This window comes from Podarcis bocagei, assembly GCF_964188305.1.
Source record: "Podarcis bocagei genome assembly, chromosome: 3".
In the NCBI taxonomy this organism is placed as follows: Eukaryota; Metazoa; Chordata; class Lepidosauria; order Squamata; family Lacertidae; genus Podarcis; species Podarcis bocagei.
Window position 1 is genome coordinate 82,550,618 of NC_138127.1, and position 23,854 is coordinate 82,574,471.

Genomic DNA, 23,854 nt, shown 5'->3' on the forward strand with positions numbered 1-23,854 from the left:
CTTTCACCCGCTGTTTCAGTTTGGGACAAACTTGGCTTCTTCTCTTTTGGTCTCCAGGAATGCTCAACTTGCATGTGGCAGCAAGGGACTCCCAGATTGTCTTTGCCTAGTTGGGGGAAATCCAGGTTGGGGTCTTAGCAGAGCCTATGACTTTGACTCAAACTAAATGTGACTTTAAATGTGAGGTTATCTTTGATGTGTCTAGTTTTCCCCCTACCAGAAAATGGGTTTAATCCTCCCCCACTAAAGAAATGAAAATACCTCCTCTCTCTCAAAAACCCTTGCTATTAGCACCAGCACTGAAGCTTCCATTGGTTCCAGTGTAGCCAGTAGTGATCCTTTTCATGCTAAAGGATATTAAATTCTTGCTGGCTCTGGTTACAAAAGATCCAGCTGCCAGGGTTTAACCCCCTGCAATGACATTTGGGAAAGGGCCTACTCTCCCCATAGGCTACTCAGCAATGGAGGTGATAACTGAGCACTCCCAATCATCCTCCGGGGAATACTAAGGGCCAGTTGAAGGAGCTTGGTAGGTTTAAGTTTCCCCATGCCTGTCTTAGTAGAAGGAGCCAGCAAAAGGCTATGAGCACATATGAGGTATCAAAACCTTATGAAACCTTATATTTCATACCAGACTAAAATGCAACTCTTTATGGTGAACTTCTTTTCTATAAACTTTAAATAAAACATCTTTGGTTAATTTTTTGGCTGGCTCAGTTCAGTTATTTTTCTACTGCTGGAATTTGACAAAAAGTGTCTGTCACTATTAAATGTGTGTGTGTGAGCATTCGTGCGTGCGTGCATATACACACCTATATATGGCTTGCTTTATTCTGTTTTTATTACCATTTGTTAGCTGCTTAAAGACAGGAGTGCCTGGTGTGCTCTGGTCCATGGGGTCATGAAGAGTCGGTCACGACTAAACGACTAAACAACAACAGCTGCTTGGAGTGTATTTGGAGAAACATGCATACATAATAAATAAAAAATGTGTCAGACCTCTGTTAGAGACCTGTTACCAGTTATATTTGCACAATAGTAAGGCGGCTTCCTATGTTCTACATCTGAGTAATAGAGTCCCCCCATCTTACCTGGGCTTACCTGTGGATTCTCATTCTGAATGGTCATAGTGTAGGCCAGTCTACTGACTCTAGATGTTTCTAGAATTCCTCTCCCCAACCTTTCAATTGGTGGGTCCAGTGTCGCCCACCTTCTATTTTTTTTTTTTTTTTAAAAATTATTGCGTTTCTTTCCAAAGGTTAACAGATTAATTTACATAGCAACATACAAGAAACATTTTTTTTTTATACATGAAGAAAGATAGAAAAAAGAAGACAAAAGTTGAATATTATCAAATTCACTTTCTTTTGGACCTCCTCACATCCTCTCAACATTGCTTTCATTATTCTAACCAGTTCAGCAATTTATTATCTTGTTTCACATCTTATTGTACCTTTGAGTTTATTATGTTACCAATTTCGAAAGTTTGTAAATTGTTTTCAAGACTTTTAATAAACATAATATTTTGTTCCTAATTTATCTCGTTTTTTCATCATTACTTGCTTTATCATTTACTTAGATAAATTGCAGAAGCATGACGTTTCTTAATCGTGCACAATCTTAACATTCAAACAACTTATAGTATTTTTGCAAATAGTCCTTAAATTTTTTCCAGTCTTCCTCCATTGTTTCTTCGCTCAGATCTCGGATTCTGCCAGTCATTTCTGCCAACTCCATGTAGTCCATCAGCTGCGTCTGCCAGTCCTCCAGTGTGGGTAAATCTGGTGTCTTCCAGAACTTTGCAATAAGGATCCTTGCTGCTGTGGTTGCATACATAAACAAGGTTCTATCCTTCTTTGGCACCTTCCGGTCCACCATGCCCAGAAGAAAGGCCTCTGGTTTCTTAGAAAAGGTATATTTGAATACCCTTTTCAGCTCATTATGTATCATTTCCCAAAAGGCCTTTACTTTCGGGCAGGTCCACCAGAGGTGAAAGAATGTCCCTTCTGCCTCCTTGCATTTCCAACACTTATTATCAGAAAGATGATATATTTTAGCCAACTTGACTGGGGTCATGTACCACCGGTATACCATTTTCATAATGTTCTCTTTCAAGGCACTACATGCCGTAAATTTCATACCGGTGTTCCATAACCTTTCCCAGTCCTCAGACATAATGTTGTGTCCTACATCCTGTGCCCATTTTATCATAGCAGATTTAACTGTCTCATCCTGTGTGTTCCATTTAAGCAGCAAGTCATACATCCTCGAAAGTACTTTAGTCTTTGGTTCTAGTAACTCCGTCTCCAGTTTCGATTTCTCCAACTGAAAACCCACTTTTTTATCCATTTTAAATACCTCTTGAATTTGAGCATAATGTAACCAGTCTCGCACCTTACTTTTTAGTTTATCCTGGCTTTGGAGCTTCCAACTATCTCCAACTCTTTCAATCAATTCCCAATATTTTGGCCAGTAGGCCTCCATATTGGGCCTTTTTTTAGAAATCTTGGCTTCCACTGGTGATAACCACCTCGGGGTCTTACTTTCTAATAAGTCCTTGTACTTCATCCAGACGGCAAAAATTGATTTTCTGACAATATGGTTTTTAAACAGTTTGTGAACCTTTGCCTTGTCATACCACAAGTATGCATGCCAGCCATACACATTATCAAACCCTTCCAGATCTAGGACATCGGTGTTTTCCAACAAAAACCAATCCTTCAACCAGCAGAAGGCTGCAGCTTCGTAGTACAACCTTAAATCCGGCAGGGCAAACCCCCCTCTTTCTTTTGAGTCAGTTAGTATTTTAAATTTTATTCGGGGCTTTTTGCCCTGCCAGACAAACTTAGAAATATCCTTCTGCCATTTTCCAAAACATTCCATTCTGTCCACGACCTGCAGGGTTTGAAATAAGAATAACATTTTTGGCAAAACACACATCTTTATAGCTGCGATTCGGCCTGACAAGGTAAGTTTCAATCTTGACCAAATATCCAAGTCTTTTTTAATTTCCAACCAACATTTTTCATAATTATCTTTGAAAAGGTTTAAATTTTTAGTGGACAAGGATACCCCCAGGTATTTCACTTTTTTAACCACACTTAGCTCTGTCTCTTTCTGGTACCCTTCTATCTCTGTAGGTGTCAGATTTTTGACCAAAACCTTAGTTTTTTGTTTGTTTAGCTTAAATCCCGCCACCCGACCAAACTCCAAGATAAGTTCCAGAACTCTTTTTGTACTAGATTCTGGCTCCTGTACTGTCAAGACTAAGTCATCTGCGAAAGCTTTCAGTTTGTATTGTTTCGCTCCGACCACTATACCTTGCACCAACTGGTCCTCCCTGATCATATTCAGCAATACCTCCAGAACAGAAATAAATAACAGAGGGGATAGAGGGCACCCCTGTCGTGTCCCTTTTTCAATTTGGAGTTCCTCCGATACCACATTGTTCACTATCAGCTTAGCTTTTTGCTCTGAGTAGATTGCTTCTAGTGTCGCCCACCTTCTAGTAACTCTGGATAGTTCATGTATAAGGGGTGGCCATTGTCTTAGCATATTCCTTTTCTCTCTCTCTTTCTAAAATCTGTTAAAGTTCTGATTAAGTTTTAGCATAGTTCATTCTGTTGCTGACAACCCATTGGCAATTGCAATGGGGCACCTTTTAATACCTGAGGTGTTTCTTTGGATCTGGGGCTTGCTCTTTCTGTTCTGGAAAGTCTTCTCTTGGTGTTGTTTGCAAGATGACCCCCAAATGGTGACCAGGATGAGGATCTCTCTCAGTAAGCAACACTGCCTCACCCTGGTACCATGGAGAATGGGTAAGCCAAATTTCTCTCCCCCACCCTTTTTAAGATGACACAAATGTTTTTTTTCCTGTTTATGCAAGAATCCTAGTGAGTTCAATCACAGATAGGGTTTGTGACAAAAATTAAATTTATTATGATTAAATGCATACAAGTGATTAGTTTAGTGCCTCTGTGAACCTTTGATTATCACTTGCCAACTTAATTTCCATTTTGTCTTTATGCAATCAGTGTATCCTACATATGGTCATAGCCTCAGTGCAAAGATTGCCACAGGGGAAAAAAAATGCTTGTGATACCATCAGCATGAAGCTTTTACCTTGAAGATATTGTCACAATCATTTGGGCTCCAAGTACAAATATTACCTTTAAAGAATGTTTCATGTTGCCACATGTGTTACTTCAATATTTTCCCCAGACTGTTTGAAGACCAGATTATTTTTCCTCCTTTAAGTAATTACTATAAGGATTTCCCCCCTTTACACTTTGTATTTCAATAGTTGCGTGAGTTTCTTTCTGAATGCAATTATGTCTTGCTTTTATTTTCAGGTGGAAAGCACCAGAGGATGTAAATGGCAACCTGCAGCGCTATATCCTGTACATTGCCAATAATGAGAAAAATTCCACAGTTTGGAATGTCACCTATAATTCTACAGATCTTTTCCAGCACTATACCATCCGACGCCTTTCCCCTGGTACTGAATACTTCATTAAGCTTGCAGTAAGTTGCTCGCGCACACACACAAACACACACACACACACACTAATGAGACAGTCAAATAGATAAATTTTATGTGTATTTATATTTATACTTCCTTTTGACTATTGTGAAGGGTGTCGGAATCATAATTTTAATTTTTGTATAACTTTAAGCAAGTTTTGCAACAACTTTAATGCCAAAGAAAGGGACTGTTGTTTTTAAAGACGGGATAGGCAAAACCAACCAGTTCCTCACCCCATAGTTTTGAAGACTCCACCAAAGCTCCAGAAATGAAATAACTTCCACAGTTCACTACAAATTAATGATGGAAATTAAATTCAATTTGCAACAACCTCCTTCCTTGTTTCAAAAAAAGCATCTCCCCAGTACAAGCCCTGGCCTTTTTAATGATTTGGGCTTGGGCGCGTATTGAGTTCACACACTGCCAGTCACCTTGCCACCAAACTAGCTCTCCCTTCCCATTTCCTTCTCCTAAAGCTACGTACTTCATAGCATGGATGAGACACTGCTACTGGTGGCAAGAAGCTCTCCCACTTCTCCTCCCTCCCTCTACCAGTGTGTCACGGGACACAAGAGTCCAGTCCTCATTGGAAAAGCATAGTTTCAAGGACTCCTGAGTCAAGACCTCTGGAGAACTTTTTTTTCTAGCATTCCTTGTACCTCAGGCACAGGTGTTGCAGTATTCTTGTAGGTACTCCAACAGAAGGAGGGATGTGTATGTATGTGGAGAACTTGGCAAGTCTGGGAGAAGAAAGGTACAGGGGATAGCCTAGGAGTCCACAGAGGGTGGAGGAACACAAGGAGGCTGGTGGGAAGGGTTGCTTAATCCATTGACCTTTGCCATCTTTCTGCACACACTCAGGAAGACTAGATATGTTGTTCATGTGTTCACAAAGTGAGTATGAGCCACGGGAGTTCACACATCACTATTGCATAGAGGCATTTTGTGTTGTGTGTGACTTAAATTCTGTAGATGCTCATATTTAACCAAGCCCCAATTTCCACCATATCTTCCTTCTTTTTGGTGTGGTGAAATTTCTCTGTAAATCCCAACAAAAGTAAGTTTGAGAAAATACAAGTGGGGGAAGGTGTTTATTGCAAACCGGCAGCATTTTAAAATGTCTTTTAAATGTCATTGCTGTTCTTTTGTGCAGTCATTTCCTTTGGTGTGGGTTTTTTCTTTTTTTGATTACAGAACAGTTTAAGTTCCATGGTACAACTGAAAATACCTTGAATATAAACATGAGATTGTCCCTATTTGTTTTAAACACTCTCATCATTTTATAGTAATACCTATATAAGGACATTTGCTTTGATAAATGCCATAGAAAAATATTCTGCTCTTGATTATGAATACATTTACATTTATGTGTAGACACTCTGTATGCATTCATTTTGCTCAACATGCTCTTGAATGCTCTAAATATTACACCACATTATACCACGAAGAAAATAATTTACCTTCAAGTAACTATAAGGATCTGACTCAGAGTCCACCAAAGCAAGGACATTCAGACTAATTAAGGATGACTTGGAATCCATGTTGATAGCATTTGCTTGTCCTTTGGGTATTTCAGCATAGTAAACTATAGAGTATTATGTACATTTCCTGCAGTTTTGTACGCAGTTAAGACAGTCATCACACATGGTCCAGCTGAAATCATCCGGATGGGATGAATGTAACTTAAGGATGCAGCTACATCTGTTGTTCAAACCATAAGCATTAAGTGGCCTGTTAAATGGACTTTTAAAAGCAGTATGATTGCTTCTTCTAAGTATAATCTACAATGAATAACTTTTTTTTAAAAAAAGATGATTTTCAGTGCTTCATTTTTATTTATTTTATTCCCCATCCTTTGTCAGAGGAGCTTAAGACAGCATACTGTACATGACCTAGCATTTTTTCCTCACAACAATTCTGGGAGGTTGTTAGGCCGAGAGATAGTGACTGAATGAAGTTTGTTCAGTGAGCTTAAAGGCTGAGGGTGTTTTGAACCTAGATCTCCCTTGTCCTAGGCTGGTGCTGTAACCACCACAACATACTGCCCTCATTGGCTATATATACACACACACAGTGGTACCTCGGGTTACATACGCTTCAGGTTACATAGGCTTCAGGTTACACACTCCGCTAACCCAGAAATAGTGCTTCAGGTTAAGAACTTTGCTTCAGGATGAGAACAGAAATCGTGCTCCGGCGGTGCGGCAGCAGCAGGAGGCCCCATTAGCTAGAGTGGTGCTTCAGGTTAAGAACAGTTTCAGGTTAAGAACGTATCTCCAGAACGAATTAAGTACTTAACCCGAGGTACCACTGTGTCTATCTATCTATCTATCTATCTATCTATCTATCTATCTATCTATTAGTAAGCAGACCCTTATGTGTACTAATGCTAAGAGTGTGAGGAGGCAGGAGACTGCAGCTATTCAGTGCTGAGGAAGAGGCACTTTTCACACGTCCACAGGTTTCTTTTCTTCCCTTATTTTAGGACTACATCCAGTTTGCCCCACTGATACCTAACAAATTAAGTTAGAAAGAATTGGCTGACTATAGGTGCAGATACCATAGGAATATCAAATGTGCTTTGCCCTATGGAGCAAATAGTGGTGTGTGATTGCAACTGATCTTACATCTAGCTTCACCGTTTCAGCAGCAAGGTATGATGAAACTGTTAGTTTTGTGATTTATGTAGCTAGATATTTGCCAAGAACAGGACTGGAAAAACCTTTTCAGCACAAGGAGTACATTCCTTTGGGGAGACCTTTTTGGGGCTACATGCCTATGGCAAGTAGGGGCTACAGTCAAAAGGGACAGGGCTAGAGTCACCCCACACTCTTTCTTTCTTGCACATTTACATCACCTCTTCATTTGCGTAATCTCTCTCCATCCCTCATTCACAAGCACACATATGTGTGTGCACACATGCAACAACCGTCCAGTCTTCTCTCTTGCTCTTTCTTCTTTTTTCCTCCTTAGCTGCCTTCCTTCCTCTGACCCCATTCCCTGCACCAATAAGGTTTTGGAAAGTTCCCATTGCTGCATAGTGACGTGGGCAAATGAAGGAGGCTGTGGAGTAGATGGTGCAGACTGCCCACCCCACAAGAAGTGGCCAATGGGTGTGAGTGGAGAACTTTCCAGTCCCATCAATTTCGTTGTGAGATTCAGTATAGTTGCCGATTCAGTGGAGACTACACTCCTATAACCAGTTTCTGGGGTTTCCAGATTCAGGGGAACTAAATCCTGAGTAGACGTGTACAGGAATACATTCTAAAAGGGAATGGAAGCAGATGGCTCCACATGATGAAAGTGATGTGGCGATGTGTGGCATTAGTTTGTTGTTGTTTAGTCGTGTCCGACTCTTCATGACCCCATGGACCAGAGCACGCCAGGCACTCCTGTCTTCCACTGCCTCCCGCAGTTTGGTCAAACTCAAGCTGGTACCGTCGAGAACACTGTCCAACCATCTTGTCCTCTGTCGTCCCCTTCTCCTTGTGCCCTCCATCTTTCCCCACATCAGGGTCTTTTCCAGGGAGTCTTCTCTTCTCATGAGGTGGCCAAAGTATTGGAGCCTCAGCTTCAGGATCTGTCCTTCCAGTGAGCACTCAGGGCTGATTTCCTTCAGAATGGAACAGTTTGATCTTCTTGCAGTCCATATTTCATTTATTCACAGTAGAGGACATTGATCCCATTCCCCCCTTTAAAAAAAAACCACTTAGTATTTTTCTGTGTGATGGCTTGTTAAGTCTTCATTAATGAATTATGAACTGCTGTGCTTATGTAAACAATCTACACCTTACATATATGCATTGATTTCCATTTAATTGTCACTTTCAGATCAATGTATACCATAATGCCATTTTTGCAGTCTCTGTGCAGCCCCACAGACCATATTCTTGAAACTTTCAGTCTTCCCTGTTGACTGCCCAGAAAATGAGGAAATCCCCTGCATTTCTTTATCAAACTAGGGCTTAGGGTTATATGTGAACCTAGCTCAGTCCCTTAACGATGGTTTATTAACTATAAGTAAAGTTTGCTGGTTAACCAAGGTCTGTGGTTGGTTTATAAACCATAGTTACATTGCACCATAGCTTAGAGTTATGAGTGATCCTGGGCTGTCATCACCCCAAAGCTTCAAATCCACAAGTGGGCTTACAGAAAACTCAGACCTCTCTCAAGGATCAGCTGCTCTCACTGGTGTTTTTACTGTAACTATTCTGTTATGTTATAAACCAAGATTTAAATGACTGTCTGCCAGGCACCTCGGCTTTATCTGTGTGTAACATGGACCATGGTTAATGTTAACCATGGTTTAGTGTGATGTGTGAACTCTGGGAAAATTAAGAGGAAAGCAGCATCCAGGGCTCTTATATTGGCGTTTTAGATATTGTTAACCTTTTCAACAATGCAACTGGTTTCTTTTATCCATCATGAAGAGATGGTGACCCATAACACAATCAGATAGGGTGATCCCGCCAGGTCGCAATTTGTGTGTTCTATGGCCCATTAGCCCCTGTCTGGGCTTTTGGACAGAATTTTACCCCTTTTTTGGGGGGGGGGACCTGATTTTCATCCTGGAACAGGGGGTGGGACACCCCCACCCCTAGCTTTGTCCATCTCTATTTATTATTACACTTCTAGGCCACTCCTATCCATTTTACTTGGAATCAATCTCTCAGGCAAATGTGCAGATCATTGTAACTTATCTAAGTACAATGATGAAATAAAATTGAACTCTTCAATCATATTTCTAAAATGTGACTGAATTTCCATTTCCATTTCTACTCCTTAATTAGCCACTGGGATTTCTCTTATGAGTGCTTACTTTAAAAACAAGTTTCTTCTTTTTCTGTGTGAAAGTCCTCAGGCATTTATACTGTTTCGGGCCCAGATATTCAAACCTTCCTTTGTTTGCTACAGTGCTGACTTTCTGTTACTATTTTAAACTTTTCCTAAAAAATAATAACTTTGTTTTCCCAACTAACAAAGACCAAGATATAATTAGAGCGCAGCAGCTTGCATCTTTACCTGTGATACCTATAATAGTTATGTTCATAAAAGCTAAGGCACTTACAATTTTTAAATTTCATAACAAATGGTAAAGTTTTGTGTTATGTTAAGTAATAAAGTTAAGCTTAGAAAGTGGGTATTGAGAGATATATAAGCATGCATTATATGCTTTAATATTGATTATATGCATATCCAGTGCTTTTCCATTGAAAAGCAAGAAAAACTACCTTTCCAAAAATTTTTTAAAATATTTAAATAGCCTGCATGTTAGCAGCCTAAATAAAAAATGTGAAGAAAAACAATCCCTGCCTTTTTCAGCTCCACTTATTCACGTGGAGAGTCTTCACCCCTTCACACAGAAGCGGCCTTTCTAATTCCTGGGCATCCTTGTTGAAAAAGAAGCAGGCAATTGGAAAGAGTGATACACAGCTCACTCTCTGGAGAGGCCTGCTCCTGGGAAAGGATCTTTCCTGCCATTTCATAGGCTTTGTGTAACTTTAACTTAAAATAAATCCCCACAAACAAGTGAAAAGGTATGAAGGGATCATGTTTTGTTTGAGATCTAAAAATATACAATCAATATAAGTCTTTACAAAGCCTCTTGAGTTCTGGCTTTTTTTCTGATTGGCATCTGCTGGGGATGTATTTATAGATTTATTGTTGTGACTTATTTTATTTTTTTGTAAAAGGCCTGCAGTGGAGGTGGCTGCACGATAAGTGAAGCTAACTCAGCAACAACAACTGAGAGTACACCAGAAGGTGTTCCTGCTCCTGAAGCCCAGTCTTATTCCTCTGACTCCTTTAATATCTCGTGGGTGAAGCCAGAGTATCCGAATGGTAAGTGAACTCTTTTAGCCTCAAGTTAAAAAGATGATTAGTAAAGGTAAATTAATATTCTAAATGGCAGCTTATATGTGGTGCTTAATTTTTAATGATCATTTTAGCACATAAAATACCTGAGATAGTATCATTGTCTATAGCTAGGAGACAGAGGTTTTCAGCCTTGCTTTGCTGTTTTAGTGGCTCAAAAGTGCTCCCTTTTGATGGTTCACATGTACTGCATTCCTTTGCCTAATGTATTTCCTGAACAACTGAACTGAAGGATCGTCTTTGGCACCTCTTAATAACGTGTTGATTTTTATAGCATGTTACCGTAACTTTTGACTTTTGGATGTTTTATTTGTCTTGCATTTTTACTTTCTAAAAATGGAGAGAGTAGTAAAGGGATTAAAGTGATTGACTAGGAGATGGAAGGATAAGTCTGTTTCCGGTCTGTGTCATTTTCAGATGTGTTTGTTCCTAAGTCCACTGCATCCTGTTTCTGCATCAAGCTGTGATCTTTTAAAAAACGTATGAAAATCCACATTATTTTTGAACATATATCCCCACAAAACACAAGTTTTTATATGCATTTCAATCTAAAATACGCACTTTTGTATGTATTTCAACCCAAAATGTGAACTTTTATATGAAGTTTGGTAAGTTTTCTGGGCTTTTGGTCAAGAACAGTATTTCAAAATTCAGAGAAGTGTGAAAACTGAAAGGATAACAGCATTGTGATCCAAATGATAGTTTGTGCAAATTTGTTTGTTTAGCTTACAAACGCAGACCAATGTGATGCAGTAGTGTTTGAATTAGAATATGGACACTCAGGTTCAGTCTCTGCTCAGCCATCTTGAAATACCTCATAAGTTTTAGGATAAAATAAAGTGGGGTAACAGCATGCATAGTACTCTGTCCAACATGGATGAGAAGGAGGGTTAAAATGTAATTTACAAGAATGTCCAACTGCTGCAGGGTGATAAAAGCTGACTTGGCCAAAGCTTTCCATTCTAAATAAATAATCACAATTACTGTAGCCAGAATTGTCACCTTTCTTCGTGACCCTGGGCCAATGGCTTTATGAGCAACTGAATTTTAGCAGGCGAAACTTTGTCCTGGTATAGAGGTAAATTGTGGAGAATGCTTCACCTGCTCAATTCTGGTACATGAACAAGGCCCGTAAACATGTGGCAGTCTTATTTGCAGATACTTGCTGCTACTTTAAAAATAACTGATTTTTTTAAAGTACAATTTTTAAAAGTACCAAATGAATATTTGGTCTCCTAGCATTCCCCCTGCATCCTTAAGATTTATATAAAAATTACACTAAGAAATCAATTCAAGTTGAGTACAAGACACTATTAACGAGGTCTTTGATAGACTAAGAGTTATAAATAACTATTGTAATCTGTCAGTTAATTTAAGTTTGCAGCTAATCTGCCTTCAACATAGCACTGTTGATTATTTCAGAATAATTTGTAAGCAATTAGGAATTTTAACAAGAAGCTTGCTCTCAGATATGCACAGCACTGAGTGTGGACGATGGGATATGTCACTATTATTATTTGTTCTGTGAATCATTGCCTAGGACTATTTCCATAGCCATTAAACCATTTATTGTTGTTTTAAACATGGTACACCAGGAATGCCTCTTAGGTTGCTTCCAGATGACCTGTTTATTAAGCATTCATCCTGATTTGTTTGCACAAAGCGTGCATGGAGGTTATATAAATGCCTGCTCTTTATTGAGCATTTATTCTGATTTGTTTGTGTAGAGGTTACATGGAAGCAAGAAGCAAACAACAGAAAGCGATGGAGAGAACTTGAAGAGACATATATGCAAAGATGGCTGTAAGATGCTGTAAAGAAAGATATGACTTCCTATGAATTTATCATTATCCCACACTTTCTAGTGCATTTCATCATCATTTTGCTTAGTGCAAAAAGTGGGTTTGTTGTGCCAGGAGGCTTTAATCCACATTAATTGCACAAACTTACATTTGCATGTATGTGATCAAATCCCTGCTACAGAATAGTTTGGAGAAATTAAGTCAGGAATGTGTCACTTGTGAACTTTTTATTGCAGGACAGAAATGATAAGAGATACATATTTTATACAATATGTATTTTCCATTCACATTACAAGTGCAGAAAATGAAGAATCTGATGTGAGCAACTGTGTTTGTTCTTTAAATCACCAACTACAAAACTCAAAAGGTGGCCAGTCCTCCTTCAATGTCGAGTATACTAAATTTTCAAATTGGTATCAGAATCAGGTTTAATATTTTCAAGTGCTTTGTTAAGATTAGTATAATTATCTTCAGTATTTCTGCTGAATAGTAGTGATAACAGGAATACACAATTGTTAAGTCTACAACAAGTTGGATCTCATTCTTGGAAACAAGGCAGAGTTACAATTTCAGTTCTAGTTGTTTTGTGTGATGTATCTTTACATCTTTACAATAACTTTAAAGATGTAGTAAATTGTCCATTATGAAAGATTCCAGGTCTGAAATTGAAACCTAGTCAAGATTATAGGTGATTTTGTAGTGACAGCAGAACATGGTGTTCCCTACTCTTCCAGTCCCAATGTGTCCACATAAATTGATGACTGCAATACCCTTTAGCTACTCATACACAGAGGTATCAAACAGCTAAATTTATGAACTATCAAATGTACTCTTTTACCTGTTAGGTCTTTATGTCCAGTAGATGACTACCAATGCACCTAGGTACAAATGCATTTTGAACGGCCAGCACCCAAAGAGCAATATAGGCCCTGAGGAGTTTCACAGTTCCAACAGTCTTCTGCAGCCATGAAATCCATACAATGGCCAGATGACCCTCTGGAGTTGCACTTAATATCCACATGAGAGGCTGCAGCCAGGACAGTTTGCATCTCCCAAAGTGTAGTTCAAAGTGTTTTGTATTTGTGTTAGCATGGCCAATACAGTCATATCTTGGGTTTGAATATGATCCGTGTAGGAGGCACGTTTGCAACCCGCAGTGCTGCATCTGCGCACGCTCGTGACACAATTTGGTGCTTCTGTGCATGCACAAAGCGCGATTTAGTGCTTCTGCGTATGCGCTAGCACCAAAACCTGGAAGTAACCCATTCCGGTACTTCTGGGTCTGGCGCGGTCCGTAACCCGAAAACATGCAACCCGCAACGTTCGCAACCCGAGGTATGACTGTGTATACAGTTTCACGGTACTATTTGGCAGGCTAAACTTTGCAGATATTTGACCTGAAATATTTACAGTTTGGTACCACCATGCCCCACCCCAGTCTGGTGCGTGCTTCCCCCATCACCTCCAGTACATGTATTTGGGCTAGGAGAATGATACATACACTGTCTCCTTCCTGAAACAGGTTTCAGGTCATATGAATGGTCAGTTGGGTGATAACAGCTCATGGATATATGTTTGTGTGATTCTAGACACCAATGAGCCACATGTGTATGTGTGTGTCATGGGGAGGAGTTGCCAAACAAATCTATGTCTTCATTATTTCCATGAGCAAAATATGGAATAGATTATCAGGGCACCTATAAGAACATATCAAGTCACAGTAGCTCCAAAAAGCTGAAATTCATTGCTTATTGAGATTTGCAACTAAAACATACTGCTGCAAAGGATGGAAGTACTATATAAGAAGCTGTGCATTTGTGAAGGAAACACTGCCCTGAGTTGAATAGGCAAAAAGAATAAAATGTTTATAATTGAAGTTGACATTTAAACTAACTGTAAAAAGCAGCTTATTTCCAAGTACAGAAGACAAAACCTATGATAAGTTCTACAGCCCATTAATTACATTCACAGTTCCATTATAGGCAGTCCTGTGGTGCATTTTACAACTTCCATACAGAGCACTAACAATGTTCCCCTTGGATGTGCAGAACATTGGGTTGATTTAGATATCAGGGTAAAGGCAACAGAGGGTTAGGGGGTCAGGAGACCAATTATTTGCTAACTACCATGTAATTTCAGTGATAATGGCAATGGTATGGATTCTCTTTTTAGTGTTAACTATAATGTGGATGTGATATCCCTGGGATCATTTGAAGAATTTTTACATACAGATAAAAAAATAATAGAGAAACAGAAAGCTCTCAGTTCCATTTGGAAACTACAATTTGAATGACAGTATCACTAGGCAGATAGTGGGAAATATTGTACTCTTACATCTCTATAGACCAAATTATCTAATACCTGGCATTCTCTATAGTCTGGAAGTTGGTCCTCACCCAAATGAAAATGCCATTAAGATTTCAGTTGGAGCAGAAACCCTTGGGATTGTGAATGTCTCTGCTGCCATCTAGGACCTGGTCCCTGCTGGGTTTCCTGATACAGAGGCAAGGGAAAACTGCACTCTGGACTTTAAGAAGGCCAACTTCAAAAAGCTTAAAGAGCTACTGGGTGAGATCCCATGGTCAGAAATACTCAAAGAGAAGTGAGTCCAAGATGGTTGGGAGTTTCTTAAAGGTGAAATACTGAAGGTGCAAATGCAGACAATTCCAACAAGAAAGAAAAGTGGGAGGCATCTAAAGAAACCAGTGTGGCTGCGTAAGGTGCTTACAGATGAGCTGAGATTTAATAAGGGCATGTATAAGAAATGGAAGAAAGGGGAAATCACAGAGGAGTATAAATGAGTAGCCAACCATTGCAGGGTGAATGTCAGGCAGGCCAAAGCTCAAAATGAGCTCAGGCTCACAAGGAAGGTTAAAAATAATAACAAAAGGTTTCTTTGGCTATGTTAAAAGCAAGAGGAAGAACAAGCAAGTTGTAGGTCCTGTGCATGGAAAAGACAGAGAAATGCTATTGGGTGACAGAGAGAAGGCAAAACTGCTCAACACCTAATTTGCCTCTGTTTTCACCCAAAAGGAAAGCAGTGCTCAGCTTGGTGATAACAGAATCGACATAATTGTAAAGTTAAGTAATGTAAGTTCCGAACTACACCCACACAATGTCACTGAAAGTCTCCTGTTCGACTCCAAAAGCAGCAGAATATCAGCAAGCACATCCTCCCCATGGTATATTTTGGGGGAAGCAGGGCTAAGAATGGCTCTAGCTTTACTTCATCTGTGTCTAAGGAGTAGACCCAGATTACTTTTGGCCTGCCCACATCTTTACCTAATGTCATATATAACATTACATTTAGGGCAGCTAAGTGTGGCTTGGTCAAAACGGAAAACACAGCAAGAGAGTATTGCAAAATGGTATTACAAAACAGGCCCCTCCCAGCTGTCAAACTGGGCGGCAGGGGATGGGGAAGATAAGGAACTGACTCACCGGGTTGAATCCACTTCCCCATCTCTGTCTTAACTCCATCATTAGAGAAAACTTCCTTTTAGTTGGAGCATGTAAACCATGTTTATGCTGTATGGCAATGAAAGAAAACTCCCCTCTGCTTACCAGGCGCAATACAAATTAGTTAACAGAACCCATAACACCCCTTCCCTTCCAGGTCTGCAATTCTGAAGTAATGTCTCAATTAATGGGAATTTTTTGAAACATTCGTAGAGTGGTGCCCCGCAAGACGAATGCCTCACAAGACGGAAAACTCGCTAGACGAAAGAGTTTTCCGTTTTGGAGGTGCTTCGCAAAACGAATCTCCTATGGGCTTGCTTCGCAAGACAACAATGTCTTGCGAGTTCCTGATGGTTTTTTTTCTTTCCCCCCCTTTTTCTAAGCCGCTAAGCCGCTTATCAGCTGATCTGATCAGCAGATAAGCCGCTAAAAGCTGCTAATAGCGCTAATCCGCTAATCCGTCAATGGGCTTGCTTCGCAAGACGAAAAAACCGCTAGACGAAGAGAATCACAGAACGGATTCTTTTCGTCTTGCGAGGCACCACTGTATTTGTCTTATTTTTAAGAACAACAGCAACAATGAACATTGCAGAGGAGGGGGACAAGGTCAAGAGACAGATAGAGGAATTGTCTTTTGACTTGTACTACAGCAGTATGTTTAAAATATGGATCACTAGTTTTTCTAGGTCTGAAGGTGTTAGGATTCTAAATGGTCGCTATATATCTTCAGTGTCCTTGTTTTAATCCACACATGCATTTGCATGCAGAGTGGGGCCGTGAAACGGAATTGCCTCAACTTTCCCAGCTCGATTGCTTTGACTTACACTTCAGAAACAGGTCTATTAAGAAGCAAGTCTATTAAGGTCTACTTTCTTTGGAGCGGTTTAATTTTACTTTTTAACAAGATGGGCACAGTACCGCTTCATTGGACTTCTCGTGTTTTACATAGAGATTTGTTTTAGTGGCACATGTATGTTGCTGCCTCTATTTTGTAAGCCGTGGAGATGAGAGAATGTACTGCCTTGAATTTCTATTAAAAGACTGCTGCTTCCCTCCCTCTTACCTGTTATGATCAAGCCTTTTAAGTTTCTCTTTGCTTTTGTTTGTTTAAATAGGATTTATCACTAGCTATGCATTGTACATGGATGGCGTTCTTGTACAGAATTCTTCCCAGCTCAGTTATTTTACTTCTGGACTTTCTCCTTGGAGTCTACATTCCTTCAGAGTTCAGGCATGTACTGCAAAAGGCTGTGCGCTAGGCCCACTGGTGAGTACCTCAATTTACATTCTGAGAATGTAATAAATGTCAGATGGCAGCGAATATCAGACTAAATGGTGATGATTCACACTGGTCAGTACTAACCCATCTGGCAAAATGTGACATTTTATAAAAAATGCCATTAAAAGCTGCAAAGGATTGGAATAGGTCACCGCTAGGCACTGTTCCAAAATATCATATAGATACAGTAAAGACTGAGACAGGGAGTGTGGAAAGGGGGGTGGAAAGTAGGGTGAAACGTTTATTATTAAAATTAAGGGAAGTTAATATGTTTAAGAGGTGCAAATGTGGTTTAATCTGACTTATAAGGATGCAATTAAAAGAAGAATTGCTATTCTAGTAATGAATAAAAAAATTCTATCCTCTGCCTCAACATAAAAGTTTGAAGATAATATAAAGTTTGTAGAAGACCAAACCACATTAAACACCACATTATCAACATCAATGCCTAATATGGTATGTTGTTCTGAAAAAGGTATGGATGTAGGATTAAAGGGTATGCATTTCTGAATGTGATGCAGCAGCAAGTAACATACTGAGAATTTTAGAAATGTAGAACTCTTAGTACTGAAATAATAAGTTGGAGGTTTAAATGACATCTACTTTATTCTCTAATATTGACAGCTCTTTGGTTCTGTAACCACTTTGTGCTCCCCTAATAAGTATTTTTAATTATATAAATCTAAAAATAAAAGCACCAGAAGTTATTTAATAATATCAGTGTTTTCTAGCATAAGAAATAATCACATTCTTTGGTGATCTTGCTTCTGACTCTGATAAGAACATTCCAGAATGACACGGTGTTGTGTCAAAAACAACATAGCTTCTGCCTTTATGAGGCTTAATCTTGTTAAAATTGAACTTGCACTTTGCAGTAAAATCTGGGAAGAAAAGCTCCCCTCCCCACCCAAGCTTTTATTCAAGAATAAAACCCCACTGAAATACATACTCTAGCATTTCTGGCAAAGTTTTCCTTAACAGGCTCTCACTTTGTAATATTAGCTTCACCGTACGAAGATTACCTTTTTTTAAAAAAAGGACACCAGGACTGAATTTTTTATTTTGATTTTTGATCACATTTCCCTTTTTCTTCCCAAGATTCATTGCTTTAAAATGCTAGTAACATCATCCATCTGTAGAGCAGGATTGTAGACTTTATTACCATTAAACATTTTATAGCTTGGACGGGGTTGATGGATATTTACTCTTAAAAGCATGAGTGGCTTTTTGCCAATTTTTCTACTCAATTTTTTTTTTTTTAATAATCCTGGAAATTTAGGGAACAGTGCACCAAACACTCGGGCAGCTGCTGCTGTTCAAACTCCATTCATTCCTGTAGGATTTGTGTGGGGCTCCCACACAACCTCTATTCAAATGCACAAAGGTTGCGCAGCAACAACAGTGCTGCTTGAACCTTTCCCTTAAACTTTGTTTTGTTTTGTTTAAGGCCTCCCGGTTCCATTGAGTTGGCGTTAATACTGAATCACTTCTCTCTAATAGTAATACTAAGCATTAGTATTACTATTACGCACAAATAGTAATACTAAGCATTTCAGATGGTAGCATTGCACTTGCTGCTCACAGTATATTTTACTTGTACAGAATTGCAATAGTCTCAAAATATTCCGCTGTGTTCTGAAAGAAACTAGTAAGCAACTGCACTTCATTAAAGCAGAAACTCGGCCCTGACTTTCAGTGCAATTCAAAGTAGGGGTTTAGAGTCAACCTAATACTTATCTGTATTGCCTGCTCAGAATGCAAACTATTTTCCTGAGCCAGTGATCCATCTCCAATCACAAGAATTGAAATGCAATGTCTTTATTTAGAGAGCAACTCACCTAAATGCTGCCAGGAAGTTAAAGCAACACATCTTCATTTGATTTTCTGAAAGATTTTTCCCACCATTACCATTTATATCCAACACTTGGTTTAGAAATATATATTTAGCTCATTGAGAACTTTAAATAGACGCAGGGACATCTCCCTGTGGTAAACTGATATTATCCTTCCAGCTATTTTTGTTGCTGATCTTTTATTTAATGTGCCCTAATCGATTGAAGAGATGTTTTGCAACGCAAGCACCTCAAAGAAGCAGATTTTTGAAGGTAGCAGATTTTAATGAGTTTTTTATGTATTGCTGTTGCATAATACGTTGGGCTTAATGGTTTTTCAGAGAAGCTGTGTATGATTTCAAATTTAATGAAAATCTGGGAAATGGATAAATCAGAAATAATTAACTTACCCTTAATATATAAAATAGTTATCCATTTGGAATCTCTACCGATTTCACTGTGCTGTTTATGGAAGTACATAGCTATTTAGAACTTTGATTCATCTGGGAATCATAAAAACACATCTGATAAACAGGGTACATAGCTCAAAACTACAAGTATGTACTTTAAGAAAATGATAGATAAATTAATATATACTATACAATTGGCATATGATTTTAAAACGTCATTTTTATTTTGTCATATGATCTCTTATTTGGAAAAAATATTAAGCGCAATTTAAATTTTCTTACTTGATTGTTAGTTGTGCTTATTTTTTAAATTTTATTTAATTGAAAAATTATCAGTATATAAGGCATTGAATGAAAGCTAGACAAGTTTTTTGTCCACTCAATTTTTATGTTTAATGTCTTGCCTGCATAGTAAACAATATGCAATTTAAGATGCAGTACTGAAAAAGCATAACTATAAGTACAATGCATCATGTGCAGAATGGCATATAGGCATTTAATCCAAATTGTCTAAAAGTACACAGGGTAAATTGTGACTTTACTGAAAATTACGAGGACTGCAGTGCCTTATATTATGTGAGGCACAAAATATGAATATGATGAAGCATGTGCACAATAGGAAAGAATGAGGGAAACTTGAGCTCGCTTTATATTACTAAGCACACTCCGACTCTGAGAAGCTTTTTGTTCTAATGGTAAAATAATAAAACAATAATTATGGAGACACAGATAATTGAAAATTAATGTCACACATCTATCACATATGGCAGCCTTTGCTACATTTTGAAAGGTAGCACTAATGAAATAGGTATACAGCAAAGTTTCAGTTCAATTCCACAGGAGTGTATGGCTTCAGGATGACGTGTGGAGTCGTGTTTCATACGAATGTTCAGCATCTTTGAGCAGTTTAGCAATATTCAATCCCACCACCCTGTCCTGCAGTATAGGCATATATAAACTTCTGCTGTTTTAATGCAATCATTAACCTGTGTTCTAGGATCAGGGTTTGCCAACAATTTGGGGTTGGTGAGTGCATTTGGAATTTTATGAATTTTGCATTAGGAATTTTGTGATTTTTTGTGGGGTAACAAAAAAGGTCTGATACATCTAAAAGAAAAGAGAGAGAGAGAGAACTATGAAATGAAATGATACAGGCATGAACCTTCCTCAGCTACCCGACCCAACCAATAGGAAACAGGCACACCTACAGCAGCCACCACTTATAAATGGAAGCTCTTTGCCCCACGCCTCTGTTTAGAGCAGAATAAAGAGTGGTGTCCAGTCCTGGCTTCCAATGAAATATGGGAATGTTTAAGAGACTTTGTGGATAGACCAATGGATAGACCAAGCCAGTGCAAACCAAAACTGAGCAGGAAGAACATACCGTGTCTCATGCATTGTTCGTGTTTGAGGCGATATTTATGGAGACCTTTCATTGGCACCATAGGAGATACTGACAATCACAGGCAGGCAGCACATTGGTGATCCCTATTGTAGGTACATGAAAGCTGAAAATAGCCATTGCAGGATATAGGGTCATAGGTAGAGCAGGCTTCGTCAACCTCAGCTCTCCAGATATTTTTGGCCTACAACTCCCATGATCCCTAGCTAGCAGGACCAGTGGTCAGGGATGATGGGACTTGTAGTCCCACAACATCTGGAGGGTCGAGATTGATGAAGCCTGATGTAGAGGATCAGATGCTGCCCGGAGCCGGGAGGGGTGGCATGTACCTGGCCTTTTGTCAACCACATTGCTGAATTTAGTGGGAGGGCGATGGAGGCCAAAGGGGTGGGGGCAAGGTCAGCATGATGGAGGTGCAGCAGGAGGAGTACAAGATTGGCTCTATCACTGTGCTCACACCTTCCTGACCTTCCTGCCACGTCATCCCTCTCCATCCCAGTCAATGCAGCAGTGAAGCTGTTGAGAGGCCAGAAGCACACCACTGTCCCTCCCTGGAGGCTGCTGCTGCTGGACAAGACTGTAAGAATGGAACTGGAATGTGGTCTCGGGGCCTGAAGCAAAAATATAGACAGGTAGAAATAAAAATTGAGAACAGGAAGAAAAACAAGGAGGACTTGAACTAGGAACAGAAGACATTAGGCAGAAGTTATGTGGGAATGGTAAAGGTTCATGTGGCAGGGAAAGAAAGTGGATAGTTCCCAAACCACATACTCAGGAAGCAAACAACCCAGCAAGTGTGTTCACAAGAAACATGAAGCAACTATTTCTGTTGTGTTTTCCTTTTGAAGGAGAAGAGGATGGCCACAGGTTTGGCAACTTTTTACCTGTGGCTACAAGAAAGCATGGCAGGGAGATGAGCTCCTTTGGGGTACAGACAAAGAGCTCTCCAAAGGTGCAAAGATCGATGGATATAGAACAAAAAGGACACACACTGTCTTGGAAACTGCTTGCTAAAATGGTGTTACAATATCTGCTCTCAGTTGTTTGGCAGGTGGGTTTGATAGTATTGACAGAAGACATTCATTCACAGCAGCAAAAAGGCAACCGTCACATCACAGGCCATCTGTCTCTTCCCCACTCCATCACCACAAGCCTTAAGACCTTTTCATAGATTCTAGGAGCACTGGGGCTACAGGACAAGTTTTAGGTTGAACAGCTTATGTTTTACATATAGGCAATCTTGGATTTCATCCCAGGGCACAAGCCAATCACTAGGGAAAGGGGGAGGCCCCCTCCCATAGGCACATCTGAGCCAATAATGAAAGACACTGCATGAACCAATAGTCTTGCTAGCACTGGTAATGGTTGACATGGATTGCCTAGTCTCTGCCAATGGAGAGCTCATAGGCAAGGAAGGGTAGGAAGTTCCAGTTCATAGGATTTCCATGTCAATAAGGCACAAATGCATGGAAATCTGTTGTAATCAATCAAATCTGTGATAATTCCTATAGACGGGCACTTACAAACACTCTCAGCAATGTAGAAATTATAATTAGGAATGCTTACAAATCTTCCGCTACTGAGGTTCTGTGTAATATTTCTTTCTTTCTTTCTTTTTTTAAACAAATGTCTATTGGAGCAGAACAGATAATACCTGAACCTAGGTTTTTTTTGCAGAGTTCTATTTCTGGAAAGTGTGATTTATGTGAAAATTGTTCGGTTTGGTTTTGTATTTTTAAATGTTTTATTAATTATTTAAGGATACTTTTGTTACCTTGTAGTTACCTATTTTTCATGTTGTGAGCCACCCTGAGCACAATTTAAACTGCAGAAAGGCAGCATACAAATAAAATTATGTACGTTTGTATGTATCTATGTATGTAATGGGATAATAACATAGAATAACTACCTATACTTCCTTATAATAATCTTCAGATGAAGGGCAGTATAGATAAAATAAAATTTGAAAATATAATGCATGATAAATGCATATCTTGCTTTCTATCTGTAAACCTAAAAATATTTATATTAAAAATATTTATATATTCATTAAAATATCTGAGCAGTTTAAAACAATTTTATATATAAAACTGTACAATAAAAACCATATAAAAATTTAAAAATCAGAACTAATTACAAAAACAAGATATTCAGGGACTTAAGAATGATGGGTACTCATTCACAGAATCCAAGGGGAAGGGCTGTAGCTCTATGGTAGAACATCTGCATAGCGTGCAAAGGTCTAGGTTCAATCACTAGCATCTCTAGGTAGGACTAGGAATATCCCCTGTTTGGGACTCTGGACAGCCACTACCAGTCAATGTAGACATTACTGATCTAAAATAAAAAAATTCCTTCCAGTAGCACCTTAAAGACCAACTAAGTTAGTTCTTGGTATGAGCTTTCGTGTGCATGCACACTTCTTCAGATACACGCATGCACACGAAAGCTCATACCAAGAACTAACTTAGTTGGTCTTTAAGGTGCTACTGGAAGGAATTTTTTTTATTTTGACTATGGCAGACCAACACGGCTACCTATCTATTACTGAGCTAGACAGACATACAGGTCTGACGTTGTATAAGGCAACTTCCCGTGTTTCAGTGATGACAGTTGTTGTCACACATGCTCTCTGTGCTGACCCATGGCACTGGAAACAGGAATGGAGGCAATCTGGAAATCTTTCATTGTCATGTACCAGGTGAACAAAATGATCCTTCTTCTCATGCTTCCCTTTTTTCTGTAACAAACGTTATTAAATTTGCAGGTAGAGGCTCGTACCAGTGAAGATGCACCTGAAGGAACAATTGAATTATTTGTCTTTAATGATGGACCCAGAGCAGTTCAAGTGAAATGGCTTCCTCCTCGTGAGCCAAATGGGCAGATAAGCTACACTGTTCTTTTCACTGGCTTCTTCTATACTGATGAAGGTATTTTCATTTTGGCACTTCAGTGGAAATGTTCTAGTGTTGTTTTGCTATACATTTGGTGTCTCATGGGTTGTTGGTTGTTTTGCAAAATAATTTTCTTACGAAGACATTTGAAAGTGCTGCTACTGAAGTGAAATCTGGATCACCAATGCAGCCCTAGCTGTTTTAAAGACAGAATAAAAATGTTGGTTCATCATGATAGAGGGCCACTTATAGATCTTTTCTGTAATTTGTAGTTTGGCCTTCAGCAAAGATACTTAAATTTTTGCGGAAGTGAGCTGTACTAGCATCATAGGCACCGGATCGTAGGGTCTGAAGCACTACCCCCTATGTTTTATTTG

The 23,854-nt window shown here is 39.2% G+C and overlaps 1 protein-coding gene across 5 annotated transcripts in view; it reads left to right on the forward strand.

Annotated features, from left to right (window-relative positions):
• Positions 1-23,854, forward strand: part of USH2A (usherin) — a 457,494-nt gene that overhangs the window by 218,902 nt on the left and 214,738 nt on the right. For all 5 annotated transcript variants that reach the window (XM_081185934.1, XM_081185935.1, XM_081185936.1 and 2 more), the window contains exons 34-37: positions 4,353-4,524; positions 10,219-10,366; positions 16,776-16,927; positions 23,351-23,513. In XM_081185934.1, the coding sequence (XP_081042060.1) occupies positions 4,353-4,524; positions 10,219-10,366; positions 16,776-16,927; positions 23,351-23,513 (635 nt within the window). The remainder of the gene's footprint in view (positions 1-4,352; positions 4,525-10,218; positions 10,367-16,775; positions 16,928-23,350; positions 23,514-23,854) is intronic.